At 47.1% G+C, this 20,720-nt stretch overlaps 4 protein-coding genes across 6 annotated transcripts; 2 read left to right on the plus strand and 2 right to left on the minus strand.

Annotated features, from left to right (window-relative positions):
- Window positions 1-1,032: 1,032 nt before the first annotated feature.
- LOC117587385 (adenosine deaminase 2-A) lies at window positions 1,033-14,706 on the minus strand. 2 transcript variants are annotated; one of them, XM_034278038.1, is made up of 4 exons: window positions 14,597-14,706; window positions 2,342-3,288; window positions 2,097-2,279; window positions 1,033-2,033 (listed from the first exon to the last, which is right to left on the minus strand). In XM_034278038.1, exons 2-4 carry the CDS (start codon window positions 3,194-3,196, stop codon window positions 1,407-1,409), a joined length of 1,665 nt encoding a protein of 554 aa, XP_034133929.1. In that variant the 5' UTR covers window positions 3,197-3,288; window positions 14,597-14,706; the 3' UTR covers window positions 1,033-1,406. The 2 variants fall into 2 exon arrangements, with proteins under 2 accessions (XP_034133929.1, XP_034133930.1); XM_034278039.1 differs by having other exon boundaries at window positions 2,342-3,284; window positions 14,597-14,690.
- On the minus strand, window positions 3,966-5,918 carry LOC117587384 (adenosine deaminase 2). Its single transcript, XM_034278037.1, has 3 exons — window positions 4,956-5,918; window positions 4,719-4,901; window positions 3,966-4,659 (listed from the first exon to the last, which is right to left on the minus strand). Exons 1-3 carry the CDS (start codon window positions 5,859-5,861, stop codon window positions 4,033-4,035), a joined length of 1,716 nt encoding a protein of 571 aa, XP_034133928.1. The 5' UTR covers window positions 5,862-5,918; the 3' UTR covers window positions 3,966-4,032.
- Window positions 6,650-8,417, plus strand: LOC117587390. The gene has a single exon (XM_034278044.1). The coding sequence runs from the start codon at window positions 6,896-6,898 to the stop codon at window positions 8,204-8,206; it is 1,311 nt and encodes a 436-aa protein (XP_034133935.1). The 5' UTR covers window positions 6,650-6,895; the 3' UTR covers window positions 8,207-8,417.
- Window positions 8,561-13,546, plus strand: LOC117587383 (nuclear receptor coactivator 6). 2 transcript variants are annotated; one of them, XM_034278035.1, is made up of 15 exons: window positions 8,561-8,901; window positions 8,960-9,172; window positions 9,236-9,454; window positions 9,524-9,679; window positions 9,736-10,011; window positions 10,073-10,195; window positions 10,251-10,466; window positions 10,529-10,795; window positions 10,849-10,986; window positions 11,042-11,188; window positions 11,256-11,306; window positions 11,374-11,466; window positions 11,523-12,479; window positions 12,539-12,976; window positions 13,041-13,546. In XM_034278035.1, exons 1-15 carry the CDS (start codon window positions 8,677-8,679, stop codon window positions 13,143-13,145), a joined length of 3,624 nt encoding a protein of 1,207 aa, XP_034133926.1. In that variant the 5' UTR covers window positions 8,561-8,676; the 3' UTR covers window positions 13,146-13,546. The 2 variants fall into 2 exon arrangements, with proteins under 2 accessions (XP_034133926.1, XP_034133927.1); XM_034278036.1 differs by having other exon boundaries at window positions 11,377-11,466.
- Window positions 14,707-20,720: the final 6,014 nt, after the last annotated feature.

Below are 20,720 nucleotides of genomic sequence, written 5' to 3' on the forward strand. Positions count from 1 at the left end.
ACATTAAATGTGCACGACATCAAATTGATGAGACTGCCACACACACACACACACACACACACACACACACACACACACACACAGTGGAAATGGCAGATAATATGTCCACAAGCCCCATGGCCCACCCCACTCGCAACAGACGCGCCCATCAATTTTATGGGCCTCGAACCCGCGGCTGCGGCTGCGGCTGCGGGTGCTGCTGCATCCGTCGTCCATAAAACTCTCTTCAGGCTCATTACCAGCGCGAGCCAAATCAAAATCGAACCAGGATTCGCTTGCAGGATGCCCAGAGGCAGGCACATCAGCCTTTGCCACTAAACAGTGGCACGTAAAATTGAAACATTCGCAGCGGCAGTTGTATGGCCAGCATGCCAGGAGCTCAAAGGGATGTTGGTCGGATGTGATGTGTGTGGGTGGGTGTGGGGTGACTCAACGACCATATAGCGCATATTCATTAAAATTCGTATCCACTTTGCAGCGCACTCGGCACAGCAGCAGGCACACCACACAGCGAGTGGCAATGAGAGATTTATGCGTGCTAAAAACATGGAGAAAACCCCCCAACGAGACGAGGCAGGGGCAGGCTCAGCCTTGACTGCACACTCGCACATGAAGCTTCACTTAGCGATGGCAGCGTGACTACAACTTTGATGATTATGGGGAAAGATATTCGTAGCTAAGTGGGAAGCTAGTGGCAGACGAAAGTGGAGCGATAATAATGCAGCTATAACTCACAGATCGATGGAAGGCTAATCTGCAAAGGAAATTGATGATTATCTAGCCTAGATTCGCGGGAACTTTAATCGATTTGTTTTGCTGTCATAACTCCCACACGTTCCCATTTTATCCTCGCTCATCAGAAAGTAGTGATTACTCAGAGTTGATTCTCGGGATAGCAATCCCTCGTGTTACTTTCATATAAATAGAGCTACGCTCACGTTTCCATCTCCCATTTTGGCCTCACTCTCATTAGGATTAATGCTCAGCCTTTGCTGCGTTTGAGCTGCTGGCAAAAACATAAATTGCATGGACTTCCCACTTGGACTTATGTTTTGGGCTCTAGCTGTGCTCCGTCTGCCAAAAGTTCTTTATTGCGATAGTTGGGCCTCAAAGCGTGGCCACAATCTCTTTGGTTCGAGCATGTTGGACACACAGAGAGAGAGAGAGAGAGTAGTTAATGGAGAGATAGAGAGCGAGAGATAGATACAGGCTTAAGTCTAACTAAAGACTAATCCATAACAATTAGCTTACAACATAAACTGGCATATGTGGGGGATAGATACATGTATGAATGGATGAGAGATGCAGATGGAGATGCAGTGAGTGGGGAGAACCGACTAGCGTCGCAGGCCAGAGCTTAGCAGGCAGAAAGCTGCAACCAGAAACGCTGTCACCACCCGTGCTAGTCAATCGAGGTGCTGACTGGATGCCCCACGATTCGATGACTCCTCGTTGACATTCGCAATGAACTGATCCCACTTGGCCTGCCACTTCTCCAGCGCCTCAAACTGCTGCTCCGTGGGCAGCGAGCTGTACTGAATCGAGTTGAGGGCCAACTTCTTGAGCAGCCGCAGATCCGCATGCTGTGAGGCAATGCCCAGGAAGGCAATGTAATAGTCGTGCGTCAAGGGCGTGGCCTTCCAGAAGGATGGATCGTCCGAGGAGATGACCACGGGATAGCCATCGGCAAAGAAATGCGCACAGGGATGGTTGCGGAAGTCGGTGATTAGCTGCAGCACTTGGTTAGAGATCGGATTCACTTCGATAGCCACATTCAGCTTCTTCAGCATGTCCAGCACCACCGGATGCTTGACCAGACCAAAGCCATGGCCAATGCGCTTTGTGCCGAGGAGAATGGCATCAATGAGATTCTCATCGACGGTGGAACCAAACCAGTTCGTCTCTCCCGCGTGGAAGTAAAAGTCAATGTCTTCGGGCACCTCCAGCAGCTGATCGATAAACTCGCCCAGCGGTTTGCCCAGCTCCTCCTGGCCCACGAGATCAAAGCCGGCTAGGAAGTCGGGATATTGTTCCTACGAATGAAGCAAAGATTAAGGATCAAACCAGCGTGGAAGGTTGTCCAAGTGTGATCTCACCTTGATCTGTTTTAGGGTCTCAATGTAGCCCAGCACGCCCTCGGGATTGGTGTTGCGCAGCGGCGCATAGATCATCCTTGAGCCAATAAAGTCGGGGTTATCCTGCTTGAACTTCTCCAGCGTTTCCACGTAGATCCTCACCGTATCCAGGGGGGTGTAGACAGTGCCCTCTAGATCGTAGAGCTTCAAGAAGACATGAAAGATTAGAAAGATTCTCTGTCTGATCTGCCAGATCCAGTTCTTACCGTTGGCACCAACGATCTAAACTCGAGGTACTGCACTCCATCATCGTAGAATTCCTGCAGCGCATTGTAGTAGTAATCCCCCCAAGCTGGTGCATACATCACGATGCCATCGAGCAGGCCAAAGATATCCATGAACGTGGACCACGCGGCATTGTTGTCCTCAAACTTCTTGGTGGGATAAAGCGTCAGATGCTCCGCCAGATAATTGTCCACCTTCTCCGCGCCGTACTTCGCTCGCACATCGGAGAGCAGCGACCAATCGCAGTTGTCCAGCGCCTCCGGCTGTTTCTTGGCGAAACGCAGAACGGAAAAGTCAAGATCATCCTTTTGCAGACAGGCCCACAGGTTGTCGTAGTACGTCAGCTTGATGATGGAATCTGTGCTGCAGAGAGCCGTGTCATGGGCATGCAGCACCGCACCCTTGGGCATCTTCTTGAGCAGCTGGAAGAGCTCCGTGTTGCGTACGCCTTCGAGGACATCGAAGATGTGCTGCGACGGCTTGAACAGGTGCGGCGTGTGCAGTCCCTCGGTGTACTCATGCAGCTTGGCTGCCATGATCGTTTCATTTGCCTGCAGCTCGCGATCCGTGAGCTCCAGGTCGTAGCCCAGGGAGCGGGACTCCTCGTAGCGGAAGAAGGCGCTGCGCAGCGTCTTGTAGGTGTCCGGCGTGGGTCGACTCCTGCCCAGCAGCGCCTCCACGTGGGGCGTGTTGCCGTACAGCGACATCAGTCGCCTATCGGCCATATTCTTGTTCCGCGTGCGGCACTCCACCGTGGAGGGGCAGACGCAGAACAGCCAGAGGCCCAGAGCCAGCACGGCGATAAGATTAAATCCACTTGGACGAGGCATTCTCATAGTTTGTCTGATCCCGGCAAGGTCCACACAGCGACTAATGTCTGCTGGCACTTAAGAAGCTCCGATTTCAGTTTCGATGCCCCCAACGCTATCTGAAATGAAATGATTTGGCGTCAATATTTGGGCATTATCTTTGATTTAACACGCGTTCAACCGGATTTCAATTGCGATAAGGATAAGAGGATGAGTGCGTTTGAGTGAGTTTTGGGTTCTGAGTTCTGAGTTCTGAGTTCCCCACTGGGGAAAAGGTTGGTAACCGAGCGGCTGCCTAATCGCAGCCAATCTGGCATCTTGATTTACGACTGACCACAGATAAGATTGCATAACTATGACTACAGGTTTCTGAAGCCCTGGCAATAACCATAACCCTGCGAGTCGAGTGCCTTTTCCTTTGCCGAGTTTATCGAACCTGAAAACGAGCCATACGAGCCTCCTACAAGTGCAAGGAAAAGTACAAGAGAAGAAGGTTTTATGTGCCACTTAGAAATGTTTTTCTTGCGAAGAAAACTTAAGAAAACAAAGGCGGATGTTCAATTACAGTTGTGCAGCACTAACTTGCTTGCAAGACTAGAGTTTTGCTGGCCAAAAAGAGCACAAAATGGGAACAATCTTAATTTGGCGCTTCTTCCATTCATCGTGTGCTCCAAAACTGTTCTGATTGCTCAGGTTTCCTGCACAGATTGAATGAATGTGCCGCTTGCCGTCTTACAACACTGTAAACAGCAGCAACACACACTTTTACAGCACTGCCCCTGTTAAAGGAGTTACCTGAGTTATTAAGGAGCCAAATTTAATAATAAAGTCCAAGCCAAAAACATAATCACAATGCCAATGAATCACAAAGCATCTTCTGCTCGCACGCTCTTGTTCTGATTGACAAACTCCTCGATCCAACGATTCCACTTGCAGCGCCACTGAAAGATGGCCGCGGTGCGCTCCTCGCAGTTCAGGGAGCTGTACAGAAAGGAGTTGAGAGCCAGCTGCTTTAGTAGCCGCAGATTGCCCTGCCCACTGACAATGCCCACAAAGGCCACGTAAAAGTCATCGGTGAGCGGAGCGGCGTTCCAGAAATGCGGATAGTCCGAGCCCAAGACAATGGGATAGCCGGCAGCCAGCAGATACGCAGCGGGATGCTGGCTGAAATCCTGGACATACTGCAAGTAATGATTGGACAGTGGACACACCTCCACGGCCACCTGCATGTGGCGCATGGTGCGCAGGATGTCCGGATGGAGGGGCAGATTGAGGGCACCGCCGATCCGCTTGCTGCCCAGCAGTACGGCATCGATGAGATTCGCGTGTGGCTTGGCCATGTTCGGGCATCGGGATTCGCCCGCCTGGAAGTAGAAATCAATTTCCTCGCCCAAGTGCAGCAGCTGTGTGGCTTCGACCAGTCCTGGCAGCTGGCACTCGTCCCCAAAGGTGTTCAGATCGAGACCAGCAAAGAGATTGGGGAAATGGCTCTAATGGGGGGACTAGGAGTTAGAGGTTGCAAATTCAAGCACTGGAGAGAGTAACGGACCTTCAGCAGTCGCGCATTTTCCACATACTGATCCATGTGGCTGTCGTTTGAGTCTCGGGCTGGCGTATAAATCAGTTTGACGCCAATAAAATCGGGATACGTGGAGCGGAACAACTTGGTAATGGTGACGATCGAATTGACAGTGTCCAAAATGGTAAAGTTGGTGCCCTTCAGATCATACAGCTGTGTGGGAAGGCAGTGTTAAGGATAACTGCCAGCAAGCGGCTGTTGACTCACAAGTGGCAGAGAAGACCTCAGCTCCACATACTGCACGCCATCCCTGTAGAAATCCTCGAGCATGCGGAACAAAAAGTCCGACCAAAGATTTTGATACGTGACCAATCCATGGATGAGGCGATGGCTGCGTCGCATGTGCCGTGCCAGCTCTGCGGTGTCCTTGTAGCCGCCCTCCTGGAGCACTAGACCCTCGCGGATCTGCTTCTCGTAGCGTCCGCGCCACTCGAACGTGTGAAAGTTGCTCATCAGCATCCAGATGCACTCGTAGTCCTCCGACGGTGCAATGTGTGGAAACGCCGAGGAGAAGCGAAAGTTCTCGAAAACCTGATTCATGCCCACGCAAACCCACAGATCGTCGCGATACGTGAGCTCGATGAGGATGTCCAGCTTCATCATGCCAGCATCGTGGATGTGCAGCAGACCGCCCTTGGGCATGCTCTTCAGCATTCCATACAGATCCGTTTCGCTGATCTTGTGGTGCTTGAGGAACTGTGGTGTGTTGGAGGAGTAATTCACCCACAGGCGGTGCACCTCCTGGTCCACCTGCTTCGCCAGCCGCTCACTGGCCACCTCCTCGAGGGCGCTCAGTTCCAGCTTGCCGCCCGCCCGTTGCAGCTGCTCCCTTGCCACAATCGCGTGATGCTTCCGCGCTTGCAGCTCCTCGGGTGTGGCTTGGAAATCTTTGAAGGGCGCCAGCCAGAGCATTGCGGCCACCACCATCATGGAGAATGTGGCAAACAGCGCCAACGAAATGGCTACATTGAGGCAAACGGTGTCGTACTTGACTGCATTGCGCAGCCTCGGGTTGCCCTGTTGCAAGTTGCCGACCATGTCCAGGCGAATCATTCGACCCGCTGGCATTGGGGCACGATGCTCGGCATTCTGCGCTAACCCTCTGCTGGCCATTGTCAAATAATTTTCAAATGTTAAATTTTGTTTTTGTGTTTGCTTCGAAAGGGTTTAATCCAAAATGAATAATATCTGCTGGTATCTGGGCTCCACTGACTCGCAAATCAGCGCACACTTGGCAGAAACGAAAGGGGGAAAGGGAAGGGGAAGGTGCTCTTATCAGACAGCTACTTGTTTACGATGCACAGATAATCGCTGCTGACAGCCAGCCAATGTGATTTTTGATTCGAAATAGTTGGACCCTGACTCCTACGCCTCCCGCACAGCGTTGACGGTGGGACACATGTGCAGTTATCAGAGAGGGGTGGAGAGAGAGAGGGTGTTAAAAATAGCCCAAGACATGGCTCTCTCTCTCTCTCTCTCTGGAAGCAACACAGGAAGAGAGACAGCGAAATGCAGAGAGCAGGCAGAGCGACTGTGTGTGTGTGTGTGTGTGGATAATGTAAACCCCTGATATCGGCTTTGTCAGAGACGGGGTTGCACTTACGACAAAGTATGTTCGAATCGGAGACGCCACCACCACCACGGGCAGGCGATACGGAGTGGCATGGCACGCAGCGGGCGGTGAACAGTGGTGCAAGGGTGGAAATTACTTGGAAAATAATAATTAAGGGCAATAAATGCATTAAATAATCATTTTTGGAGCTGCATTTTGCCTTTCAAACAATTAAAATATATAAAAAAAGCGCACAAAACAACCAATACGTGCCACTGTGCCATCTGCTTGCCACAAGATCTGCACAATCACGAGAGGGAAGTGGAAAAGTGCAGAGTGGAAAAGTGGAAAAGTGGATGATGCCATGTTCCATGGACATCCATGTGTGTGCGGCATGTTGCTGTATCTGTTGGTGGTGTCGGTGTCAGTTTCGCCTTGCCTTGCCTCGCACGCACTGCAACACAGCTGAGGGCGACACTGATTCGCGACAAGGGTGGCAGCCACAGACGCAGACCTGACACGCGCTTCCGCCCGCTCCTCGCAGTGCGCAGAGACGACTCAGCGAGGCAAGTAGCAGCAGAACAGCAGCAGCAGCATGCGACTGAGAAGCAGCAGAACGCTAGAGGTGCAGCCAAGAGGACTAAGAGGAGATTGCACCACACTGACCGAACTCAACGACGACTGCCTGCTGCTGATATGCGAGCGGCTGTCGATGGGCGACCAATGGAGTCTCCTCCAACTGCAGGACGAGCGACTGGCCGCACTGGTGCTGCGTATCTGGAGGCGCAAATATGCCCAGCACTTTGACTGGGCCCAGGAGCAGCAATTAAGGCATCTAAGCGCCAAGGAGCAGTGTCAACTGCTGCAGCTGTTGAGTGCCAGGACGCGGGCGCTGCTCAATCTGAATGGCAGCAGCGATGGCTGTCGGCAGTGGCTTAAACGGAAACGGAAGTGCACGGAACGACTGCAGCGGCTGAGCTTTGTGGAGAGCGGCGCCTGGCTGCTGCATCGCCTGCCCGCTGTGTGCCCCAATTTGGTGCAACTGCAGCTGGGCGGGGGCGAGGGCGTGACACCTGAGGATCTTCACTTGCTCTTTGGACAGCTGCCGCACCTGCGGGTGTTTGAGCTGCAGCCGGGTTGGAGCTGCCCCCGACCCTGGACGGGCATCAAGTATGGCGAAGCATTGGAATCCCTGAAGTTGCCTGCGTGTCTGGTGCGTGCCACGGCCATGGAGATATTTCGACTGCCACGATTGCGCCGCTTGGCGGGTTTCCTCTGCCACAAGCACACGGATGATGACAAAGCAAATGCAGCAAGCGCCACCATCTCATCCTGCCTCAAGGCATTACAGGACATGAGCGGCGGACCTGCTGCCTGTCAAATTGTGGGACTCCATTTGCAGTGTCAACTCGATGCGAGCCTTCTGCGTCTCTTGGCGGAGTCGGGCCCGGGGGACACCTTCCGTCTGCGTCGCTTTGCTTGGCACTCGCAGCTGACGGTGCACTATGATGTTGCGGATGGTAGCATCAAGTGGCTGCCCCAGCAGCCGCGAGTGGCGCACGCCCTGCTCCCCTTTCTCGCCAACCAAGCGCAGAGTTTGCGTGAATTGGATTTCACGCGTAATGTGCATGCCACGCCCACATTTCTGTCACTGCTGCGGGAGGGGGGTAGTGTCTGCCGTGAGGTTTCCATTTGGCATGATGCCTGCCCCAGGATGACAGCAACACGGACACCGCACACGGATACGGATACGGATACGGATAGAGATACAAGAGCAGATGAGGATGCGGATGCGGATGCGGATGCGGATGGAGAGCAGACAAACGATTTGGCCTTTGTCGCGCTGGAAGTGCAGCATTTGTCTAATGAACAACGGAAGCGGACACCGGATGGGTGTCACAGATGAGTCAGAGATGAGCCAGAGGATGGCTAAGGCTAGCAAATTGAATGGGAATCTATTTCCAGGGTGCTACATCCCGTTGGAGCGCATTTGATGTAAGGTAATCCAGCAAAAATGTCGAATAGTTGATGCAATAATCAAAATTAGTGCCATTAAATCGTGTTTATATTTTTAAATAAATTCCTATAACTTCTTTGGAATAATTATAATAATATTGAGAGTAAAAATTGGCAATTAAAGAATAATCTTAGGAGCATTTTGTATAAGATAAGAGCTGAACTTAAGCTTGGATTTTTATGTCTGTATAAACAACAATTGGACAACAAAAATTCTAAATAAAATTCCCAGTAATTATTGATAAAATATTTATTTTGCTGCCGCACACACCCGCTACATGGTATAATTTTGGAATCTTTAAACAAAGCTCCAAGAAGAATTCTCTCAAGCTTACCTATGTGTAAGTAGAGGAACCTCTGATGAGGATGATTCAAGGTTTATACTATCAGAAACTGCTGGAAAATCTGTGCTGCTGCTTTCTGGTGAACGAACAGAAACTAAACGAGAAAAACAAGAAGAACTGCCTTAACCACTGCGAGTGTTCCATCGAAAAGGCAGACAAAAATCGATCCTCAATGCGCTCTAACTCGCAGCCCTCTCGTGGACCTTCGAATGCAGAGGGCGGCGGCTCCACCCGGCCAAGAGTGAGTCTAAGTCAAACGCTGCCTAAACGTGCTCCGATCTAAACTTTCCTAACCAAAGACCTGCAGCAGCAATGGGCCACGATGGATTGCGTTGGACACGTCACAGAGACCCAAGTGCCATGTCAATCGAAAAGAGGACCAAGCATTGGACAGTCGACCCCGTTTTGTGCAGGCCGTGGAGTCGTTGAGTTTCGAGATACAAAGAACAACAAGAGTGGCGCGTTTACCACTGACACAGCAGCATCAGTCGCAGGTGCCCATGGAGCCTAGTGTAAGTAGATACAACATTTGAGGAGGATTAGTCTAGAATTACTCTTTGATAATCCTTTACAAGTGTCCGAGCACTTGCCAGGCCTATCCGATGAGCGAAAGAGAGTCATTGCCGAACAGCACCCTTCAGAGTACACAACCCAATCGCACAACGAACGAGAGTTCGGGGCTCGGAACGAACTATGGTGAGTGGCAGCAGAGGCAACAACAACCGCTACCGCCTCAGGCAAAACCAGCTCCGGCACATTTTTCCTTGTACAACGATGAATGCTACAGCAGATTTGTGAGTGTCAAAAAAACTGCCACAAACCTGCAAAAATTCTGTAAAATTTACGAATTATCTACGCAATAGGAACCCGAACTCAATAGCACAAAGCTGGATCCTGGCGATTTCCAGGAAGACTGTAGGGCAGAGTGCAATGGCAACCAGCCGGCTAGGTACTCAGAGTCCTTGGGAGCTACGCCTCAGCAGCAAAAGCAGCAGCAGGCAGATACCAGCAACAGATTAGTAAGCTTGTGAGAGTGTGGAAGCTGCAGATGATATATTTTGATTTATCCCCATAGAAACCTAATCCTAATGCGTCGATGATGGGTCCAGTGGATTGCCAGAACCGCTGTAAGCCACAGTGCAATCAAGAGCTCTGTAGTCGCCCGCAGAAGCCAAAGCCAATCTGCGGTGCAGATTCTTTTGGTCCTCCACAGCAACAGCAGCAGCAGCAGCAGCAGCAGCAGCAGCAACAGCAGCAACAGCAGCAGAGGTTGCAACAGGAACAGCTGCAGCAACAAGAACTGGAGGCAGAATATGCCTTGCTGCACAACGAAGAGACCAGCGACACCTACGTAAGTCTGAACTCTGGAGACTGCGAATCCTTCGAAGATTTAGCAAACTATCTTCCTAAAGGACCTCGACTTGAAGAGCACAAAGTTCGGTACTGACAATTGTCGTGACGACTGTGGGGCAGAGTGCAGCCCTCCGCAGACAGCCTACGCCCTGATGCACAACGATGAGACCAGCGACACATTTGTAAGTGTGAAAGTTGCTAAAGATATGATTAATTTGACGAATTTTCTGCCGATAGGAACCTGTGCTCCATAGCTCGATACTTCATGTGGAGCGCTGTGAGCCACAATGCAATCGAGTGCTCTGTACGCGTCCACAGCAGCCACAGGCGGTGCGGGGTGCAAAGTGTTTTGGTCCTCCTCCTCCGCAACGGCAACAAGAGCCGCAGAGGCACATGAAACAGCTGGTGGGAAATTATCCCTTGAGTCACAACGATGAAGGCAGCGACAGATACGTAAGTGTACAGTGTACAACTTTTCATACATTTGATCAATTGTAATTGTATTTCCATAAAAGCCTGATCGCAGTACAGCTCCCTGTATGGCAGAGTGCTCTCGAAACACGATGCACCAGTCGACACGGTGTCCAGAGAGTTTTAAGCCTCCGCCGCAGCAGCAGCAGCAGCCCGATCCTGCGAATTGCGTGGACACCTGCTGGGGAGAGTGCAGTCAAAATAACATAAACCAGTCGACACGACAGGCAGAATCTTTAAGCTCCCGGCAGCAGCAGCAAAAGTCGGTAAATTATTCCTTGCTGCACAGCCAAGACAACATTGAAACATTTGTGAGTATAAAGTGTGGCAGCTGCTGAAGTTTTCAACAATTGTATGCCCATAGAAGCCAAAGCTCTGTAGCACGATGGTTGCTGCGGAGGATGCCGAGGAAACCTGTGTGCCAACTTGCACGGGAAGCTGTACCCTCTTGCCGCCGTCAAAGCCACCCGCGATGAGGAGTCCAGCGGCTGTTGATCAAAAGGTGAGTGCTGCAGATGGTGCCTTTTCCTTCTTATACCAAAGATTTTCCCACTAAGTCCACGCAAGCTTCGGCGGAGTATCCGCGTTGCGCGCAGGTTGTGAGCTGTGGCACCTCCACACATATTAATATAAGCTGTCAGCAACAGTCAACGTCCACGAATCATCCTATTTACGGCCACCAATCGCAGCAGACTAGCCAGCATGTAAGTGAGAGGTTTTATGGCGATTTAGGAGCTGCTAACCGAAGCTTCTTCCCTTCTTTGCTCACAGTATCAGCGGCCACTATCGCATGAGAGGTCTCAAGCGCAGCAGAGTCGAAATGTAAGCAGGGAAAAACCTCTCCAAGTGCAGATTACATCTAAATACTTAATGAAACCACTCCAAACAGCAGCCGGAGATGCAACTCAGAGACGGTACACCTATGAGCCAGCCAGCGTATTCCCAGTCGCAGCAAAGGAATCAAACCCAGAGGCCACAGCATGTAAGTGCGCAGAATAATTGTTTCACAGATAAAAATTAACTATGAGAAACCCCTAGCCTGATGAAATCTTACAGGATGTAAAACCTCTGTATCCGGCATCTCAGGACCCAAGCAGTTGCAGGAACGAAGCTTGTCCCGTGAATCGGATGGGCAACACTCCCGAAGATCAGCGTAGCATGAGCCAGAGGGCAGCCTGTTGTCAGAATCAAATGTGTCCCATGAATCAGAGGTCAACCTGTTGTAAGAACGAAATGTGTCCCATAAATCATAGTACACCAAATCAGAATGTGACGCCTGAAGATCAGCGTAGCATGAGCCAGAGAGCAGCCTGTTGTCAGAATCAAATGTGTCCCATGAATCATAGTACACCAAATCAGAATGTGACACCTGAAGATCAGCGCAGCATGAACCAGAGGCCAACCTGTTGTCAGAACCAAATGTGTCCCATGAATCAGAGGTCAACCTGTTGTAAGAACGAAATGTGTCCCATGAATCATAGTACACCAAATCAGAATGTGCAACCTGAAGATCAGCGCAGCATGAACCAGAGGCCAACCTGTTGTCAGAACCAAATGTGTCCCATGAACCAGAGAGCATCCTGTTGTCAGAACGAAGATTGCCCCGCAAATGCAAGTTCACTTTATCAGAGCCTTGCATCAGATTCCTTGGATCAAGAGTTTAGCTGTCCAGCCAGTGGTCGGGCAAATCTGAGCATGCCACAGGCGCACAGTACCCCATGCAAAGGCACAGCACCCCAAGGCAGTGGTCCCTCCGGCAAATCCCAAGCCTCATATGCAGCTCAGTACAACCGGCATGGTGGTGCCAACACGAGTCTGCCATCGCAGAGTGTTACGTACGGCGGACATTCTGACAAATACAATGCAGATGCAACAATAACACTGCGATTCGGTGGTGCAGCCAGCGATCAGAGCAACATGGCAAAACCAGTGCAATATGGCGGTCAGGCGCCTTCCATGGACTTTACCTATCCACTCGATGCTAGTTCTTCGGAAGTAAGTTATTTCTGTATTTCTGATTTGCCTTCAATTTAATGCGAGATTGACTTTTCCAGGGGACTTTCATGTGCCAACCCAGTGCAGCAGACGAACGGCTTGCCCAGCGCACCAGGGACTTGTACTTTAATTCGATGGTGAAGGAGAGCTGCTGCAATGATGTCATACAGCGGACCCTAAATGGTCGCGAGAACTTCAACGATCGTTCGTATGGGATTGCGTTCGCTGGTCTGCTGCCGCAGAAGCTGGGCCTAGTCGATCCCCTGACCCTGCTGGAGGCCATCAAAATGCGCATCGAGTATGAGCGCGGGGAGATACGCAAGAACTATGGCAGTGAGGCAGATTTCAGCCAAAGTCGGCCAGCCTGCCAGCGGCCAGTGATCTACAACGAAGACATTGACCAGCACTTTATGTCCAAGAACCAATCCGAAGTCAATCAGAGTTTGTGCGCCTACTTGAAGGCCGAGAACGAGTATCGCAATACGCACTCGGATTTGGTGAGTGTTCAAAGTGAAGTAATCAAAATTACATGGAAATTATTTATCAAACCCCCCACCACAGAATGACACAGATTTTAGTGCAAATGTAAATTCATTCCAGACAAGATTCTTTAATGACAGCATTCGTATGAATATTTATTCGGCCACAACCGAACCAAATGATTGAAGCCAACTTAACCCATCAGAACAGAATCTGTTCTCAATGTTGTGTACATTCATTCATTTAACTTATCAGAGAACCAAATGACTTAATGTATTGCCGCATCGCGGAGGTATTTTAATTCGATTGCGAAAAATTCACCCCCACAATCTATCCTTTATCGGTTAGAGCCATTGAGCTAAACCCATTTCCAATATATATTGTATGCATGTGTCAGGCTTATGGGCCCCATAAAATAAACACGTTTGATCGATAAGTACATCTAAAAGTCACCACATCATCCTCTTTTGCCCATGCGTCAGAACCTTCCGAAATATATGTATTTTTATTACCACCCTATTTATGGACTTCTGACCAATTAAGTAAGCAAATCCAAGTCATAAATAAAATATTTCGTAATTTTTCAATTAATTTGTTACCAATTTTTATATAGGAAAGTTGGCTCTTAGTTTTGGAATCGCCTGTTGAAAGAAAGGCAAATATTTAGCCAAACATAGCCATGTGGGGTGGCCACAAATAGAATTCAGTGCGGAATCAATAAACAAACAAATGTGTTGTGTGTTCTGTCTTATTTTGTGAATAGATTTTAGGCTATTAGAGTTCAAGGCTATGTTGGATATGGCATGTGTAGCAAAATCACTAGAGAATTTATGGGGATAACGAGAGTTCTTATTTATGGAACTCTTCTCAGAAAAAAGATTGAATAGCTGCCCGTTATGATAGCGGATGGTTGGATCGGAAATGCTGCCTTGCCCTCTCTGCTTTGCTACATCCTCGGGATGGTTACGAAACTGGAACAAGCAGCGTGAGAGCATAATTCTATGTACGACATATCTTTTCTTAAGAGAGAACTGTTGTTATTTAAGAGAACAAAGATAACTGAAATCAGCTGTCGGGCGGCCACCAGTCACTCAATTGTTCAAACAAAAACCCGCACGCTGCTCTCTCCGTCTCTTCTCCAATCAACGGGCGAACTCTTCAACCAATTTGGGCATACAAAAAAGTGATTTAAATTTCTACCTTAGTAAGTATGCTTGTATGTAAGTTTGTGTGGCTAACTAAATATTATTCACAAATTGGCTATTAATTTGAAATGGCAGCTGGTTAGCTCTTCTTTTTGTTGCTGTTACCCTCAATGGGGTCTTACTGGGATTTACTTTACACTGGTATGAGGGTGAGGGGAATATTCATAAATAAATATGTATTCTGCTGAATATGCATAAATGAATCAATTATGCGACTTTTACTACTACCTCGCCCTTTCTGTTTATGTTAAACAGCACTTAATTCGTTAAACCAATTTGTTTGTAGTTGTACTTAATTAGCATTATTTAATTGTCTCCTTTTTCATGACATTATCCGGTTGAGAACACAAATGTATGTATTTTTAAGCGGCTCATTGAATACAGAAATATTTTTTTAATTTGTTATGTTTTCTGAACGAAACAAAACTTTACCACAAAATAAAGTCACACCACAAAGTTCAACAGCTTTTGCTCCGAGTAATTTTCTGACCGCGATCGCGATCGACAAGGCAGACGTCAGCCCACAGACTGATCCCAAGGAACCGGAGGCCGCCTTTCTTTACTGCAAGGCCAGACAGCGATGTCGGCGTCGGAGTCGACGTCAGCGTCAGCGTCAGCGTTGGACTTCCTCCCATTCGGTGCCTGAATGGCTCACCCATAGTGGCAGTAAACAGTTTTCTTACCCTGTGCATGTTCTGGCTGGGGGTATATTTTATAAGTTAGTTTTGTTCCAGAAATTAAATGCCAAAATGAGAGAGCTTAAAGTAAATTGTATTCATGCTGTTTTAGACATTATGCATTGATCTACAAAAATTCATAGAAATCACAGGGATAGGCTACAAGAAGGTATAATGCAAGTTCACATCTACAGGGTATCAACTAGTCGAAGTGTTAACTGTAGCCCCGCTATTTGTAATTTCGTTCTTCATGCATTATCAGAGACACAAAGATAAAGTGAAGAAAGAAAGAAGGAGCGACAAAAGCCGCAAACTTTAGGCAAACATGAACAGACATGTCAAGCATGCACTGCGCAGCCAACTAGAGACGGATACAGCAAGCACAAACGAGAGAGAGAGAGCCCGTTTAAGAGAGAGTGTGGCTTGTCACTTTTACTTTTTGCTGCCCACTGGCTGTGCTCCCCAATGCGCGGTCACCGGCGTGCGCTCTACCCAATTTTCGTGTCAAGCTTTGACGATTTTTTGTATGGTTTCCCATAAGCAGCACACGCCAGCGGAAACGTAATTTGAATCATCAGATCAAATAAATCAAGATTTAGCTTTACATTATGATTAATTAAACAAGATTCATTCTTAAATTATTTCTTCGCTTCTCTTTGATTTTATACGAAAGGAATCCTAATAAATTTGTAGCACATTTTCTTTGAACACATCTTCAACAATTTTTACTGCTGTTTTTGCAACAATTCTTGCCAAAAATACGTGATTATTCAATCAGAAAATTGTTGCCTCCTTTTTTATAAACAATATTCGATTGAGGAATGAATGTGAAGAAGAATTATAAATAAAGTGGACCACCCAGCAAGCGCCAAACAAAAACAATTGAATATTTCACAAAAACAACACTGCTAGGGATAAATGGGAAAAGAAATAACATTTTATTGATATTTTGTCATAGAAAAAATGGGAATATTTATTTGGAAAAAGTACCATAGTACCAAGTAAATTGCGATCAAAGAATATCTGAATTTAATTGGAAGAGTACTCTAAAATAAAGTCTGAGTTCTCTCAGCGCACATTGGCAGCTCCCATAAAGTTCGTAAAGAATTCAATTTTTAACCGAAATGTTTTAGTAATTTTAGAACATACTATTTTGGTGTCATGGCCGCAGATTTTAAACGTTTCCAACAGCAGTCGGCAGTTTAAGACAATATTTTGCTTACAATAAAAATTCTCTGAATTGCATTGTTTCAAAATTAATGGCCTTGCCATAAAAATGTTACAGACTGCACCAGACTTATATACGGATGTCTATTTTTGGTTGGGGGAAGTGCTGTAATATGCATAAAGAGTAAAAGCTAGTAAAATGTAGTAATAGCAGACAATCATAGGTAGAGCCACACACAGTGGGGCAGAGATAAAGAGGCAGACAAGCAGCGTGCGAATACATGGACTGAGGACAGGACTAAGGACCGAGAGACCGAGAGAGAATCATAAATAAATTCATAACTGCATCCTATGCAAATTTGAAGGGCCAAAATGCTGCTGCAATATGCAGGGGAAGCGGATACCGGATCGTAAGCAATGTCTAAGCAAATATATGAGTGCCTTTATGGTTATGTTCTAGAGTGTCTATGTGCCTGTGTGTGTGTGGGGATTAGACGGACTTAAATGAATTTATGGCATGTGCTAATCCTAGAGGGGTTTCATCCATTCCCTTAATTACAGGGCTAAACCCTTTTGCTACTGAGTTTGCGTTTGTACCAATGCTGATGTCAGAGCATAGGATCTGTTGACTATGGAAATTCCCACTCACCCGACATACCAAATGACTAATTGCAAGAAAATATAAAAATCAAGCGAACAGCATTCATCACAAATCTCCCTTCATTAATTATTAAATAAAATATTATACAAATAACTGACTTGTTGCTAATTAAAGTCAGGAAATTTGTCTTCAGTTTTTGTTATGCAAACTCATGCCATCGATGAGTGAAACGCATTGATAAATGCAACTGTGAAATGATTCGTTATTCGTTATCACTCTGTTGTCCATCAATAGAAGATTTGCATTGCTCACAGTTTATACATACAAATATGACGTAAATTGCAGCCATTAATCACCATTCAAACACCTGAAAGAACATGTGTCGAAATTCTCAAAAGGTTGCCTTATAAATCCTCTTCTTAGCAGATGCACACGGCATGAAGGCCAGAAATTGCAAGGCAAAATGAATAGAACGTTTTTCTATTGTGCAAATTATTGTGTTCATCTATAGATTATCGTTGTATGCACCTTTTATGAATGGAAATATTGTTGGGCAACTAAGAGGGAACTTAACGAACTGACTGCTTTAATTATAAGCCATTAGTTTCTTGTCTAAAGTTTAGCTTACATTTATTGCTTAATGTTTTTTTGCACCTGTTGAAATATTCCCAGTAACAGTAAATGCATTCCTAAAGACAATAATTTGGCATTCGGGCGACAGCCAAATGTGCACCAACCACTTTCAAAGCTCACTCCATAGCAGATAGCAGCCAATCAGAGAAGTGGCAAGCCCCTGGTGTTTGCGTAATACACCCAATATTTGATCCAGCGAGTATCGTAAATGTTTACGCAACCAATTTGCGGCATTCGATGCTCCTCGAAAACGCGAGCGCGGGGCAAATCCAAAGTTCGGCGAGTCGCATAAACAAAAGTCCCCCCAAAATACAAAATTGTTTAGCTGTGTAATTAGTGCACGCGAAGGGGTCGATGTTGGTGTGCGGCCAGTGGGTGGGTGTTGGGGCACTGGCACTCAGCCTTGTTTTGCATTGATGATTTGGTGAAATTTCAGTTTGCAACATTCTGCGCTGCTCGGTTGGGGCTTAATGCAGTTATACGGAGAGTGCTTCTTACCATAGCACCACACAGCCCCTGTGCTCCTTTCAAATAAACCCTCGACACACGCACACACACACTGGCTGCCTGCACGCATTTGTGGTATTGTCAAACTATTTGGGATTGGGGCAGGGCATGCCGCATGCGGCGTGAGGAACAGGAGGTTGATTATGCCTTGTTTTGGCACTTAATATGATGAAATATGCAGAATGCCATTAGACCAGGCAACGGGTTTTGGTGGGTAGCGCAGCAGCACATGATTACGGCGCCCCAACCAGCCAGCCAGTCATCCCTCATCGATGTGCCACATGACGAGTGCCCGCAGTGAATTATGCAACAAGATGCCCTTCGTTTCCCTTCCTTTCCATCAGCTTGCAGCTATGTATTTTTGCTGTAAATATTTCCCCTTTTTTTTTTTGAAGGAAACATTTCAAATGTAAATTGCTTTTCTCCACATACTCTTGCCACAAACTTTTGGGGCACAGCTGGAAAATGATTTGCCAATAGCAACATTTGTATGGAAAATATTTCGTTTTATTTTTAAATGAAGCAAAGAAATGTAATAGAAGAGAACACATACGTACTGCATATTTGAATAACTGATTTTTATTTATTTATGGATCAGAGACAAGTTAAACTTTAAGTGAAAAGCTAGCCACAAATTTCTACTAGTAGTACGGCAATTTATTCGTTGCATTTTCGAGTGTTTAATTCAAAATTACGAATCATGTTAAATTGGTTAATCAGGGGCGCCCTCGCGTCAACCATTTTCGCACATAATCAAATGCATGCAACCAATTTATCTGCCTTACCCTCTCCACTTTTGCCCTCTCTCTCTCTCTCTCGCTGGCGTCATGGCAGAAGCAGCGGCAATGGCAAAGGCAATTAGCATGCAAAACAAGTCGAAGCCATGAATGCACAACTTACACACAGACAGGCACACACAGGCGCCCACCCTCTTATGGGAGAACGCATAAATATTACCCAAAATATACACATACTTATGAGTGTGTTCGCTATCTGCTAGCAGTGCGTTTCAGCAGCATAGTGACAGCCAAAGCTGTAAACTACTATAATTTCTAAAGAGACATATTTTTTATGCCATCAATTGAAGCACTGCCATGAATTGTCTGCTTTGAGTAAATACAGTTCTATTGTAACAGTTTTACACTCGCGGAACGCACCTTCCACACGCTGCTGCCGCATTCATGCATTTGTTTGCATATTTGTGCAGCGCTTCTCATTTAGAAACAATGCCAACAACAACAACTAGGACAAACAACGAGCGGCAGCTGCAATATACGCCGTGGCGGCGGCACCACCGACCGCCCAAAATGCATGCTACATTATGCGGCATGTGCGCTAAGCAAGTCATGAATTTCAAACAGAGAGGCGCGCGCTGCAGCAATCCCTGCCCCAACACCAAGCGCCAAACGCCAATACCCATGCCACACTTGGTCCCACTTGGCGGTGCACGCTTGTGGCAAGCACTTGCTTGCTGCATTCTTTGCATGCGTAATAAATGCGAAAAGGGAACAAAATGCAGCTACGAAACACGCAAGAGGGTGCCGAATCGAGGCACTTCCTGCATTTTGCTCTCTTTCACTCTGACTTTTGGCATCGTCAAACTAGACCGCAAAGTCTTTTTGCAGCGCTCGAGCACGGTTGGCACTTCCGCTTTTCCGCTTTTCATTTGCATCATGTTTAATACATCCACGCAAATGCAAAATGCAAATGGCCGCAGCTCTCTCTCTGTGTGTGTGTGGTGCAAGTGCAGGAACCACAAAATGCCACCAATAAGTATGCTAAGCATGTGCTTCAGCTTCTGACAGCTCTGGCACCTCTCCCCGACTGCAGCCAGACGTCGTCAGACATCCATCAATTTCACATTGATTTATCATCCGGCAAGGTTCAACATCCAACTCCACAACTCGCAGAACTCGCAGAACTTTGATTGACTCCAAGTGGCATACAAATGTGGCACGGCGCGGCGTGTCAGAACTTAACCTTTAGTCGCTTCAACGAGAACGCAATTTGAGATTTTTGATGGGCCAACTCTGCCATAAAAAAAAACGATAAAAGTCTGTTCAAAATTATTCATTTTATTTTAAAATTACAAATTTTCATGCCACAAAAATGCTCCAAGAAATCCTTTAAGAAAAAAGTTAAATTAAAATCAAAGAAATGCTCCAGAAATTATGTTTTGCCTTCTGGTTTTCTATGCATATTAAATCCATGATTCATAATTGATTTAAATGTCACCATTTTGGCATCTTACTGGAAGTTGCTGTGGAGGTAAAACTGTGTTCTGTGTGTACGCTCCTTTTTACATTTTTTCTGCATTAAGTTGCTATTTTTCCCCCCTGGCATATATACAGATTCTCTCATGTTCTTATGTTTGGTTTTACTTTTGTGCTCAAGTTGATTGCTTGTCGGCAGGGAGAGCTCTCTCCCTATCTGAATTTACATATTCGTGACAAACTATAAAAGTTTCGCTCAGCTGGCGGAAGAAAAGCGCGACATAAAGGTGCAGGAGGGAAAAAAGAAAATGAAAATAAACTGAGCAACTTCTAATTGCGTGCTTGGCACACCTACAAGTCAGCATATACATGAATATATATATATATATATGACATGTATAATGTGTGTAAAGCAGGCAAGCGTGTATGTGTGTGTTGTGAATGCAACGAAGCGGCAGAGTGAGAGAGAGAGAGCGAGCGACTACACACTCGCGGGTGCACTGAGGCGGCGGCAGCCCAGACAGCGTGTATTTAGTTTAACCGTTTCGCATGCCACGACATGCGACACTGACACTACAAGTGTTAATGCCAGTCACGCCCAGTCGCCCACACACACACACCCAAGCAGGAGCAGGAGCAGGAACAGTCACTGTGGCAAGGGGCAGGCAGGCATGCCAAGTTTTTGCAGCTTGGTGCACTTTTTGCTAGCTGCAAATAAAATTTTACTTAAACATTTGCAAAGCCAAAAACTAACTAGA

Source organism: Drosophila guanche, unplaced genomic scaffold (genome assembly GCF_900245975.1).
Source record: "Drosophila guanche unplaced genomic scaffold, DGUA_6, whole genome shotgun sequence".
NCBI classification, from domain to species: domain Eukaryota; kingdom Metazoa; phylum Arthropoda; class Insecta; order Diptera; family Drosophilidae; genus Drosophila; species Drosophila guanche.